Source organism: Aspergillus pseudonomiae (genome assembly GCF_009193645.1).
Source record: "Aspergillus pseudonomiae strain CBS 119388 unplaced genomic scaffold BDV37scaffold_169, whole genome shotgun sequence".
In the NCBI taxonomy this organism is placed as follows: Eukaryota; Fungi; Ascomycota; class Eurotiomycetes; order Eurotiales; family Aspergillaceae; genus Aspergillus; species Aspergillus pseudonomiae.
This window is the reverse complement of record NW_022476161.1, coordinates 27,433-40,187: the sequence shown is the minus strand read 5'-3', so window position 1 is coordinate 40,187 and position 12,755 is coordinate 27,433. Positions and strand designations below refer to the sequence as shown.

The 12,755-nt window shown below is 47.9% G+C and overlaps 6 protein-coding genes across 6 annotated transcripts; 3 read left to right on the top strand and 3 right to left on the bottom strand.

Annotated features, from left to right (window-relative positions):
- Positions 1-48: 48 nt before the first annotated feature.
- BDV37DRAFT_62072 (uncharacterized protein) lies at positions 49-739 on the bottom strand. The gene has a single exon (XM_032090958.1). It carries the CDS (start codon positions 612-614, stop codon positions 192-194), a length of 423 nt encoding a protein of 140 aa, XP_031934587.1. The 5' UTR covers positions 615-739; the 3' UTR covers positions 49-191.
- Positions 740-1,450: 711 nt separating this feature from the next.
- BDV37DRAFT_289581 (uncharacterized protein) lies at positions 1,451-2,112 on the top strand (the record flags this gene model as incomplete). The annotated part of the gene is made up of 3 exons (XM_032088500.1): positions 1,451-1,547; positions 1,623-1,715; positions 1,778-2,112. 3 exons carry the CDS (start codon positions 1,451-1,453, stop codon positions 2,110-2,112), a joined length of 525 nt encoding a protein of 174 aa, XP_031934586.1.
- A 914-nt stretch (positions 2,113-3,026) lies between these two features.
- On the top strand, positions 3,027-4,786 carry BDV37DRAFT_62031 (branched-chain amino acid aminotransferase, cytosolic). The gene is made up of 3 exons (XM_032090956.1): positions 3,027-3,759; positions 3,813-4,417; positions 4,472-4,786. Exons 1-3 carry the CDS (start codon positions 3,345-3,347, stop codon positions 4,655-4,657), a joined length of 1,206 nt encoding a protein of 401 aa, XP_031934585.1. The 5' UTR covers positions 3,027-3,344; the 3' UTR covers positions 4,658-4,786.
- Positions 4,787-6,648, bottom strand: BDV37DRAFT_62032 (AAR2 splicing factor family protein). Its single transcript, XM_032090957.1, has one exon. The coding sequence runs from the start codon at positions 6,284-6,286 to the stop codon at positions 4,916-4,918; it is 1,371 nt and encodes a 456-aa protein (XP_031934584.1). The 5' UTR covers positions 6,287-6,648; the 3' UTR covers positions 4,787-4,915.
- A 145-nt stretch (positions 6,649-6,793) lies between these two features.
- BDV37DRAFT_266145 (40S ribosomal protein uS11) lies at positions 6,794-7,740 on the bottom strand. The gene is made up of 4 exons (XM_032083879.1): positions 7,656-7,740; positions 7,524-7,596; positions 7,242-7,402; positions 6,794-7,179 (listed from the first exon to the last, which is right to left on the bottom strand). Exons 1-4 carry the CDS (start codon positions 7,720-7,722, stop codon positions 7,028-7,030), a joined length of 453 nt encoding a protein of 150 aa, XP_031934583.1. The 5' UTR covers positions 7,723-7,740; the 3' UTR covers positions 6,794-7,027.
- Positions 7,741-8,057: 317 nt separating this feature from the next.
- On the top strand, positions 8,058-10,569 carry BDV37DRAFT_266142 (prephenate dehydrogenase (NADP(+))). The gene is made up of 7 exons (XM_032083878.1): positions 8,058-8,266; positions 8,654-8,714; positions 8,765-8,876; positions 8,936-9,084; positions 9,138-9,737; positions 9,807-9,938; positions 10,048-10,569. Exons 1-7 carry the CDS (start codon positions 8,172-8,174, stop codon positions 10,198-10,200), a joined length of 1,302 nt encoding a protein of 433 aa, XP_031934582.1. The 5' UTR covers positions 8,058-8,171; the 3' UTR covers positions 10,201-10,569.
- The last annotated feature ends 2,186 nt before the right edge of the window (positions 10,570-12,755 follow it).

Sequence of the window (12,755 nt, the reverse complement as noted above, 5' to 3'; positions counted from 1 at the left end):
GGTCACCCACCCAACTACTAACCTCCCGGCGTGTGGCTTAAGTACGGCTGAGCGGACGGGAAGCCCTGTTTTCCACACCCTATGGTCGTATGTACTTATTGGACGATTGATTGGGAGTTTTAGCGCCGAAGCGTTTAGTACACTCTCCGCTCAGTCGCAAAACTCCAGGCTCAATTTGTCACAATCAGGAGCTACTCCCGTCCAGCCCAACGCCGAGTCACGCCACACTTAGAAGAAACAAAAGATATAACAGATAAACAGCGACCTGAACGTACTTCTGCAGCGCGGGGCGAGATTTCAATCGTTAGTGGATTGCCATCCTCGCCGGTTCTCGGGTTCTGTAAGACCTTGGTGGCGGGTCTGATGGAGGTAGACGAAAAGGCGCAACGCTGTTGGAGACGCACGATTGTGATGGGGATTCTCCGTGGGGAAGTGATTTGGTATGTCTTCGACTCGCAGATGGCGTAGGATATCGACCGGCGGGGGATAGAATCACTGAACGATGCGGAGATGCCCGAACGGGATTTTGAGGATGGGAAGGCTGGAACTCCTGCGCGAGAGGATCGCTGCCGCCATAGCTGGCGGGCAGCAGACGATAGCATCGAGCGAGACATTCTCAGAACCCAAGGAATCCAGAGGGCAAGGTTGTGTTTGTAGAAATCAAATGCTATGTGAACGAGTTTCTTGCGGATTTGATTATCGATCAATCGTTAGTCATATGGTTCCGCATGACGTTATTGGTCGGTCAGGTACCGGGCGTTCGGGTGTCGGAGTTACTGAGAGTGGTCACCCGGAGATATTTCGATGGATGGATATCTAGGTTACAATTGAGCCCTCCTTGAGGTCTTGGAGAGCCTACCAGTCATTAGCCATACAATATACTAAACTAATGTTTCAGCGAGTTTCCTATCTATCCGTGACACATTATGCAACATAAACACATGTACTGTCTTTTAGGTATCTGTGAACCTACTACCAATATATATACTATGTAGTAAATCATAGGTATCCTTTATAGAGTAGAAAGAGGGAAACTTTATAGGATTGAATTGGTCACCTTCTAGCCTTGAACCAACCATAATCACCTCAGGTCAAGAAACAGAATCTTCTACCCCCCGAGTTAAACGGTCGAGGGTATAATAGTTTTCCTTAAGATGTCTCAGCTTATGTCGAGTGCGCTGATGTCTATGTATCTCGGATCAAACCTAAGGTAAGAACCGTAAATCTGCAACGCTCTAAGCCAATTAACATAGGCCCTAATGACTGGTTGATCAACATGGTCTATCTATAGCCTCAAAAACAACTAGAATTTATAAATCATAGATTACCATTTAATTGAATCCAGAGAAAACATACCATTGAACACGTGAAGGGCTTTAAGAGAGCTAAATCGGACTCTGCTAATCATGGTTGTTTCTGCAATACCCGAATAAGTCAGTTCAGCTCTACCATGGCTCCCTCCCCATCTCCCCTCTACGATCTTCCATTTGACGAGCTTCCGAATCCCTGTCGGGTCTGGGTGGGAGAGCCAGGTAGCGAGGAAGAAGGTATGAGGAGAGGGGGGGGATTTATCTCTGATCACACCTGAACGCGTCGCCAATGCCGCCGCTCGTGATATCAAGACCAGGCAGCGAGTCACCTTGCAAAGGGATATGCCCAGGACCAGTCCAACAAGCTTATTGGCACCCATTTCTGGGCCCAAAAAGGCATTGCAGGTAAGACTGGACATGATACGGCATGATAGATTGGCTAACACACGGATCGCGAACCAGCACAGGCCGTGGTATTCTTACCGACGATGCATCCTATTCTAATAAGAAAGGCATAGTATTTAACAGCTTCTCTTCTCACGAGGTCAAGTTGGCCAAGATCCAAGATATTGTCAAAGAATACAATAGCACTATCCAAAAAGGAGACTTACTTTTCTTGCGTGCTGGAATCACGCATGACTGGGACAACAAGATGTCTTTCGCTGAGAAGACAGAATACGTTACCAAGGCAGTCCCTGAGCTGGTCGGTGTGGAACCTTTACTGTCGTTGCAGGTGATAGTATATCGTTTGAGGTGTGGTCACCACGTAATCCGGATGTCATGCTACATCATTATCTCCTAGCGGGCTGAGAGATGCCCACCAGGGTATTGTTTGACCTTGAGGAGTTGGCGGAGAAGTGTAAGGAGGTAAACCGGTGGACGTTCCTCGTTACTTCGGCACTGATGAACCAGAAGGGAGGTGTATCTTCTTCCTCGTGCGATGGCTATTTTCTACATAGGTTTCTATAAGTCTGTTCAGTAACACTCAATTTCAGGTCATTGACATTGCCCTATATTGAGATAAAAAAGTCCATGATCTGTATGGGCCTGTGTTTCTAACCCAAACTGTTGCCAAGAAAACCTTAACTTTGAGAAATGGCACGGAAGGGTGGTGTCGACTTTCTATCACAGTCATAATGGGTTGGTTAGTACTCAGCGGTCAGTGCGGCCGAGGGATCAATGCCAAATCAATGCGACATAGCTGTATGCGACCTTAGTGCAACTTGGTTCCCTGTCGCAATATCTCTTATCTTAGCGCACAACCATGAATGTGATCCATTCGTGGGATGGTATGATGCCAAGGCGTTAGATGGCGTTCCAACTTCCTCCAGCCCTTGCCACCCGAAGCCTCCCCGTGCATACTTCTTGAGTGTCAGCAATTTGCACTTTCCAACTTGAAATTCGCCATACTCTCCACCTTGTACATTCCCATTCAGAGGTAGAGACAATTCAGGCCGATAACGATCCGGTGATTCACCGCCCTCCGGTTAGCATCGGCTTCGTGATAGAGGGGCAAAGGCGGTGGAGCGATTGATATGGTAATACAAGCGTTTTCTGCACATAGAAAAGTGAACAGAAGATAGCGGGGAGGGACCAAGTGCGGTCAAAAGGACAGTCTCATTCGACAATTCGTTGTATGGACCCAGTAGTCAATGGCAATCGAATCCTGTCAGACAGCCCCAGGGGCAAAAGGTCTTCTGGTAGCTCGGATATCGATGGCAACGTTCCAAACATTGAGTCGGGCCTAAGGAAAAAATCTTTTCTTGCGCCCTATGACATCGAACCTTAAAAGAAGCCAAGAGAAGTCATTGGAGACATTGATTTCTTCTCTCCTGTAGATACTCGTTTCAATCAGTATTTGTATCACGCATCGTCCGCAGCCTGCAGACTTCAGAGACCTGCCCCGATCTCGCACCCAAGAAAAGCGCACGAGTGTTTCGTGACTCACACCACACGGTTTATAATTCCGTACCCACGCCAGATCTTCATTCCTCAAACATAAGTTCAGACACTTGAATTGTACAAACATCCATCATGGGTTCCGTTGCACACTCTGTGGCAGAGCTTGATGCCTCTGTGGTCAAGATCACTCGGACGACAAATCTCCGCCCAGTTCCTGAACCGGGCTCGCCCGAGGAACTGAGCCATTCGCACTGTACTGACCATATGGTCACTGCCCGGTGGACCGTGGCCAATGGCTGGGAAACCCCCGAAGTGAAGCCCTTTGAGAACCTGAGCATTCCTCCCACAGCGTCTTGCCTGCACTATGCCACCGAGTGCTTTGAGGGGATGAAGGTGTACAGAGGATTCGATGGCAAACTGCGTTTGTTCCGCCCGGATTGCAACGGGGAAAGATTGCTCATGAGTGCTCAGAGAACCTCTTTGCCCAGCTTCCGGTATGAGGAGCTGAAGGTTCTCATCGCTAAGTTGATGCAGATCGATGGACCCCGTATGTGACCCCGTGCTAGTAACTGTTACCCTTGCTAATCAAACTACCTACAGGTTGGCTCCCCAAGGACCAACCCGGTCGTTTCCTCTATCTCCGTCCCACATTGATCGGCAGCGGCCCTCATCTGGGTGTTCAGACTCCCAAGGAAGCCCTTCTTTTCATCATCGCCGTGCCATGGCCTGACCCGTCCAAGTTGAAGAAGCCCGAAGAAGGCACCAAACCCGGATTGAAGCTTCTTGCCTCTTCACCCGATACTATCCGTGCCTGGCCAGGTGGCTTCGGCTATGCAAAGCTCGGAGCGAACTACGGTCCTTCGTTGGTCGCACACGGTAAAGCTCAAGCTACTGGCTTTGATCAGATTCTTTGGCTGTTTGGTCAGGACCGTCAAGTGACTGAGGCCGGTGCTAGTAACTTCTTCATTGTTTGGGAGAACAAGGAAACAGGAAAGATCGAGCTTGTCACCGCACCCCTGGACAACCAGTTGATCCTTCCAGGTGTTACTCGCCGTAGTGTTCTCCAACTTGCACGCTCAGAGCTGTCAAAGCCTACTGGCTCCCTTGCCCCGGTTGAGGTTGTTGAAAGGGACTTCACTATTGGCGAGGTCGAACAGGCTTGGAAGGAGGGCCGCATCATCGAAGCTTTCGTTTGTGGCACTGCCGTAAGTTACACTACATCAACCATTCTTAGCAATGGCATGCTAACAATAGGGCAGTTCTTTGTTACGCCAGTTAGGCTTATCCGGAATGGTGACGTCGATATGGACATGCTGGAAGCTGGTGCAGCCCGTGCAGGATATGCAGCCCAGATCAAGTCTTGGTTGGAGGCCATCATGTACGGCAAGGATGGCAAGGAGAATGATGAATGGTCTTACATCATTGAGGGAGAGAGTGAAAAATAAGGGAGAATAAAAAGTTCTGATGATGAATACGGTAATGAGAGGTTGAGGTGGGGTTGGTTGCATTGTACATAACCTGATGGCCTGCATGTCACGGGGTCAAAGCTCCTTGCATAGATCATAGATTTCAATTGAGCGTTCTTTTTTATGTCTTTGTCTTTGCTTCCACAATCCAGTTTGCCAGTGATGAGAGAAAATAACAATGTCTCGGAATTGATACTACCTAGTTTCAATCAACACATTTCAATATCATTGCCTATCTTACATTGTGTTGCCTTCGCCCAGATCTACCACAACAGGGGCATACTCTCCCATCTCATCGTCTTCATCGTCAGGCATGTCCATTTCAACCTGTTCTCCATCCTCCAGCTGAAGCATGCCTCGCCGTACAAAAGCCCCATGATTGAGCTCCCAATTGTATTCATTCTTCACCCAAGTCTCCAGCTCCTTAAAATCTTCCTTCACCAAGGTCCCAGCATCCTCGATGACCTCATAGAGTGATGTTCTAAATTTCATGAGCAGCTTTCGTAGGAACTCCCCACCTTCTTCCCCGTCGAGATCAAAGAACCCTCCTTCAATATCATCGCATCGCCGAAGCTGTAGCAATAACAACCGTAGCACGTTACTGATGAACTGCTCCCTCTCTTTTATGGCTCTTTGACACGTAAGTATTAAACCCAGTAGCCTCTTCCACTGCTGAAGACACGAGAAGTTCATCAACGTCAAGACCATCAAGAAGGTAAATTGTAGTTCACCCAGGACCTGTGCTTCCCCAAGCTGCTCATCAATCTTGCTCGTTCCCTGGTCTGCATTGGAAACCTGTTGTACGAGATCTCCTAGCGCCCACGAACGGTCCTGGGCAGCCTCTGTCCTCTCACGTCCAATAGCCCCTTCCCTCCAAGTCTTCTTAAGATCAATATGAAGGAAAGAAAACTCGCTCTCCTGCTCCCCGATGACATCCGCTAGTCTATCAGAGTCCTGACCCGGTTCAGGAATACCGGGTATATTCTCGCTATCTTTCTGCGCCGTACTCGCCGATGTAACCATCCATCGAGGCCGACCGTCGACATCTATCTCAGGGTTCCCAATAATACGCTTCAAAAGCCTGGGAGACAGCCGGTTCGTAAGGCCCTCCCAGTCTTGTCGACCTTCCTCTTCATAATCGTCATCGTCGACATCCCGCGACTGAACTCGGCCCTCAGATGAAAGCGGTACGCGACTGCGGTAGCGGAATAATCCTCCACTCTGCCAAACGGCAGCCAAGTTCGCCTTATGGCGCATTGCCTCCTGCTTATCTGCGTCATCACTGGCACGTAGGGGAGCCAGCGTTTCGGTGTCTGTATCCCATTTCCATATAATCACATCGCGTCCTAGATTCCCTAGTGGAGCTGGGATCAGAGCACCCTCGTTCGTGGATCCGGCTGCGCTGATATCGCCGACGTAAAACCATCCGCCACTTCTCAACGACAAACTTTCTGTTGCTCCTGTGTAGAGGAAATGCCATCCAGTCGGTAAATCGCGGATTCCATGGAAATTCGGCGTTGATGTGAAGGTAATGAGGTCGATGCCGACCAGTGTCTTCGGTGGGAGGTGGGGTACGAGGATGGTGGGGGACGGGGTCACGGAAGCCATAGCCTAACTGTCGCTGGAGCTGTGTATAATTTGCCAGGAATATGAAAAGTGGAGTGAGTTGAACCGGCGATATATAGCTGTCCTGATTCCTGGAGTTGTTCGTAGGACATGCGATGACGGAGCTGTCGCAAATCTGTTGCGCTCTTCTCAAGCTGCTGGGGTGGTTCTCTCTAGGCTTTTCCGGTAATCAATTCTTCGCTAGGTAGCACGCTTAGGAAGTAGGTTGGGTCATTTATTAAGGATTGTAATTAACTGGCAGAGACACTGGAGAAAATAAAATTCACCGCGGAGTGAAAAGAATTCGGCGTAGATCACCGATAAGCTTCCGGGGCTGTCCTTATCTGAATATTTGGTTCTCCCAGCGTTGTATACCATTATGTAGCCTAAATGTCCGTGTCGCTGTGCTATGAGGGTACGACTAACATGTCGCGATTTCGTTTATTGGTCTTAGATCGTTCCAAGATGTTATAAAACATCACTACAAGATTTACAAATGGATAGAAAAGGTAAACGGTTCTAGTTGAGGTATATTGACGAGACGTAGCTGCTATTTCAGAGACTACTGATGCCCAAAACCGAGTAGAAACTTTTTTGGATATGAAGTAAATTGAAGACCAGGCGATAAAGGCCGTTCTTCGCGTTTATTCCATCCACATCCGCAGGCAGAGTACTCTGCTGATAGCCTCCCATCCAGCCAGGCAAGAAACTTGCACAAGTTGGAGAAGATATGCTCGCACATATCTAGAGACGACGACCGCGGCGACCACCCTTGCGACGAGTAGAGTCGGAGGGAGTGGGGGTGACGTCCTCGATACGGCCGATTCTCATGCCGGAACGGGCAAGAGCACGGAGAGCGGACTGAGCACCGGGACCGGGGGTCTTGGTACCGTTACCTAAGGAGGGTTAGCTATCTGGTGGTTGTCTTCCTTCCGCGGGATCTAATATCGCTACATACCACCGGTAGCACGGATCTTGATGTGGAGAGCGTTGATACCGAGCTCCTTGCAACGGGTAGCAACATCCTGAGCAGCCAACATGGCAGCGTAGGGAGAGGACTCGTCACGGTCAGCCTTGACCTTCATACCACCGGTGACACGGCAGATGGTTTCGCGACCACTGTAACCCAAGAGTTAGTCTGGTGTCTCTTTTACAATTCATCTCCAATCTCCAGTATATCAATCCTTCACGGGGGGATTCGCATGGACGGAGAAATCGTAGGAAAGGTGATGCGACGAACCTCAGATCGGTGACGTGGACGAAGGTATCGTTGAAGGAGGCGAAGATACGAGCAACGCCGAAAACGAGCTTGCCTGCAGACCCATTCCTATTAGATTTGCGCGTATATTATAGGCTCTAGGATTGTACATACCATCTCCGGCAAGAGGGCCGAGAGTGACGTTCTCCTTAGCGGCAGTGGTCTTCTGCTTGGGGGCCATTGTTGTTGTGCTGGACGGTGGTATGGAATATGGAAAAGAGAAGGAAGGAAAACGGATCCTTCAATTGACTTGGATACGGAAAATGGATGGTGTGTGCCCTACGGTCCTTTTGTTGACGCTGATTGGATGAATGTTAAATCTCGGCGGGGATCAAGCGAGTTGAAGCCTCAGGCACTAAATATTCATAACATTTTTTTACTTGACAGTCAAGCAGGAGTGGTGGGGCTGTATCGGCCAACAGTCGGGCCGATAGAGCGGTGATTTTCCGCTTAAATTCTCTCTTCTTGCTGACAGCTCTCATTTTTTTTCTTCTCTTCACACGCACTTCTGTGTTTCGCAAGGGAAGCGACCGGTGCAGCGAATTGATGTTGGATTGATTTCTCTGGCTGGAAGATAGTCTGAGTGTCCGTATCATCGTGCACAGTTTATCTTGGTGTTACCAGTTCAGTATGGGTTTCACCAAGGAAGATGCCATGATTGGCATCATCGGCATGGGCGACATGGGCAAGATGTATGCCCAGCGCCTGAGCATGGCAGGGTGGAGGTAATATCTCCCAGCTTTGATTTTTTTCGGTCTTTGTCAGTGCTGTGCACTGTGTTCTCGCGTAATAGGTAAGACAACTCCTTTTCATCCCCTGCACCTTTCGCGTTTCCTGTTTTGAATGATGACTTGAGTGCATTTGGCTCGAGTATGGTCCGGTAGTGCGCCGTATCACCATTCTGGTATATGGTTGTACTGCTGGACTGTCAATGATGTAAAATCTCAGCTACCTAAATCTTTTTGTCTGACTCGAAATTATCTCATCCGCTGTGTCACAAGTTTAACCTTTTCTGATCATGGGCTAACTTGTTATGTCAAGGTTATTGCAGTATATCGCTTCTATAGTTCATAGATACGTCTTTAGTTACTAACAAGAATATTTTCTTCAAGGATAAATGCATGTGACAAGCCTGATAGTTTTGAGAGCCTGAAATCTGAATTTGCGTCTCAAGTACGTCTGTCGATCACAGCTCATGCTGTTCCTAGACTCATCGTATATAGAAAGGTGTCACAATTTACCCGAATGGACACCTGGTTTCAAGATTAAGCGACTTCATTATATACAGTGTAGAGGCCGGAGTGATCGACAAGGTAGTGGCGGAATATGGCCCATGTATGTCTAGCCAACCTACCACTGCCTATCCTCGAGCAGTGTCTGACTTGTTGACACAGCTACCAAGGTCGGTGCGATTGTCGGTGGCCAGACATCTTGCAAAGCTCCAGAGCTGGCCGCATTCGATAAGCATCTCCCTTCAGATGTAGAGATTGTATCCTGCCATTCACTCCACGGCCCTAAAGTTAACCCGAAAGCTCAACCACTGGTAGGATATGCAGATTGCTACCAGCTTATACCGATGATAACGTATTGGTTCAGGTCTTGATACAACACCGCGCATCGGACGAGAGTCTCCGATTCGTCGAAAATGTCCTCTCATGCTTCGAATCCAAGTTTGTCTATCTCACTGGCGAGATGCACGATCGAATCACTGCAGATACACAGGCCGTTACACATGCTGCTTTCCTGAGCATGGGCACCGCATGGCAGGCGAATAAACAGTTCCCCTGGGAGATATCTCGCTGGGTAGGAGGAATCGAAAACGTGAAGATCAATATCACTTTGCGTATCTACTCCAACAAATGGCACGTCTATGCTGGCCTGGCTATTCTCAATCCAAGCGCGAAGAAACAGATCAGACAGTACGCAGAGTCAGTGACGGACCTGTACAAGCTGATGATTGAGGGTCGCCGGGAGGAGCTTAAGCAGCGTGTCAAGGCTGCAGGCGCATCCGTCTTTAAAGCGGGCACGGAAGGACAGGACCTGTTGCTGAAAGACGAGGTTCTTGACCGGTTCTCGCTCTCAAAGGGACCTCGTGAGGCGTCGCCCCCTAACAGTCACCTTAGTTTGCTTGCAATCGTGGACTGTTGGTCAAAGCTTGGAATTGTCCCTTATGACCATATGATTTGCTCTACGCCTGTGAGTATTAATACACAATCGCTCGGCCGATGCGTGGATCAATCGCTGACCGCTGCTATACTGATACAGCTCTTCCGTCTTTGGCTGGGAGTCACGGAGTACCTCTTCCGCAATCCTGATCTGCTTGACGAGGCATTGGATACTGCCATTGATGACAAGACATTCCGCTCTGACGATTTGGAGTTTACATTCGCTGCTCGGGTAGGTGTCACTTGCTTGTATTCGTCCCTCGGGGCAGTGCTCGGTCTTTTTTATCCTGTAATATACATGCATTCCATTACAACGCGCTGACATGGGTGGATTACTACAGGCATGGTCAGACTGTGTTTCATTTGGAGATTTCGAATCCTACCGCGATCGCTTTGAGCGGATCCAGGGATACTTCGCTCCTCGATTCCCCGATGCCGTCACGCTAGGCAATGAAATGATGAAGACTATCCTTGAGAAGACGAAGGGCGACTAAACCTGGAGGAGGAAAGATAACGACAAAATGACCATGATACAAAAGAACCCAAGGGCAGGAAAGGGGCGGATGAGATCAACATTCTAGGCTTAGGATGAAGGCCGATATGGCATATTTCGGGAGTATTACTCACGCATATTGCTGAGTTTGTCAAGGTACGACAGGTGTCAGTTATTTAACTATGATGCCGTCCTTTAAATAAAAATTTGGCAAGTTGCCAACAAGTCTTTGCATTGCAGGTTCCCTTATCAGGTAGCATAAACCCTAATAGATGCGCAACCTATACTGGGGAGTATATTTATCATCATCTTGAGCTTAGCGTCCTACAATTACTGATAAGACAACACATCATGTTGCCTAGTTCGCCTCATAAAGATACAGTGTATACCTAGAGCTCACTGTAACATCCCGATTCACCTGCTTTGACGATCAAATCCAAATAGTTATCAAGAGAATCTGCTCTTGTGCGTCCACAGCCTCCAGAGGAAAAGCCGGACAATCCCAGTAACAACAAGGCCCTATTCCTCAAAATTATAAGCACCCTTAGCCCCGCCCCCATATCGTCAACTTGGAGGATGCAATTATACAGCTTCTTTCGAGTATCAGGCGCAACGGGAAAGGTAACATAACTGAGCATCTGACCTCTAAGCCGTGTTGCCTCAACATGCAAGCGTGACCCGAGTGTCTGGTGTTGGGTTTGTCGCCGAAGGATGTTAGAACCGTTGGTGAGGCACTTGCGATTGGTGCTTAAAGAGCGTCAGATCCTGGCAACCTTGTAAATGGTCTCAGGTAGATGTGTAATACTGGGTTCCCCTCTCTTGAAGTGTCGGCGTATGAGGCCGGTGTTAGGGTTTTTGTCGGGTGTGAGGAGCTTTGCGCGACAACAGTGGTCGGCCGATTACACGCGCTTCTTTCGTGGAATACAATGACTGCAGTAAGAATTTCTTTGATTGCATGCTGCCTCCTTGTTGGTGGTGGTGGTGCGCGCAGTCATGCGAGCGTATTCATGCTGACCTGCCCGTGGTGTATGAAGTAAGAAGCTATTGCAATATTCGTATCACAGAGGGGTGACACTGTATACTACCTGAAACAACAGAATCGGTGGCGATCTGCTTTTAGTGCCAATGCAACATAGTCAAAGCTGGGAAGAGAGGGATGTATAGCGAATTATACTCCTGTTGATTTTTGTAGGTAGTGTCGGCAAGAATTTCTATGCTTGATGTACGATTTACTTTATATTTCATGGCTTTGTAGTATATTCTGTCGATCTTATACCCTAGCCAGGGCTTATTTGTTGGGATCATAAGTTGACTGTTATGGTAATCGGCGAAAGTCACTCTCATATATTGAAGACGTTGTATTCTGGCTTAGTCTATCAGTCCAGTGACTATTACAACTAGATGGCGCTAGTGTACGTCTAGACAAGATGGAATCATCAGTATTACCTTAATATGGTAGGTGACTTGGTCGCGATGGTAATTTAAGGAGCATTCGTGGGTAACACTGCATATATCCTAGGTCTTAAACCAGGAATTGTTTATTGTGTCACAGATTACGAATTGGATGTCGTCCAGTAAGCTTCCTAGCCTGAGGTATTTGTATCAAGCTTTCTGTTCATTTACATTTCCTACTATAGCAACGCACATTTGGCTATCAAGGCATTTGCATACCCAAGGCCGTGCTTACTGGTGGAGATGCAAAACCTCTGTACATAGGCAGAGTAATCAGAGAATCTGGTCACGCGTGTGAAAACCTATTTTGCTTTTTGTATTCTCGGACCAGGCTAGACCACAGTTCAACGTCAGCATGTTTGATTACCAAGGAGAATTACGTATGATTGCAGGGCCTGTCCTTGGCCGCATTCGTATATGTGGGGTTGAGGTCTAGATGCATTCGAAGATTAAACGAGGGTTCTAATAGAACAGTGGTCATATAATGGCTCGGAGCAAATGGTAGACTATCGAGGTACATTCCCTTGACTCAGTAAATTGAATCAAACCCTTCACATGTAAACAAAGATACTTATGATACTTCTTCTAATGAAATGAACAGAGTTTCCTGGAATCAAGGGCGGCGTACTTCCTAGTCAATGTTTCTCTGTGAATGAGAACAATGTTTCTATGAAGTATCATATAGTCCCGGTCATCTACGGAGTACATTCCTCTCTTCTCCCAAAGTAGGAGAGAAGGAATACTCAGCCATTAATAAACTAGTAGAAGACCGGCAGCATCTAAAATATACTTATATTGACGTCACTCTGTACTGATAGAAGCTTCAGGTAATAAAAAAGTAAAAGAAAAAGTAATATAGCAACAGATACTACTGTAATAGGTGGCGTGGAATAGTCGCAAATGAATGGCTCAATGGCCACTCGAGACATCTCAGCGCCGCATTGCAGTGTGCTCAGGTCTCTACCTTAGGCATTCCCACATAATATCATTATACTACCAAGGGTTCTATTTTCACCCGCACCCCAGTCCTTGCAGCGTGCCAGGTTTTCATGGATTACTTCCAAAGGCGTCTATAGAGTACAACAGGGGTTAGTCGACAGATGG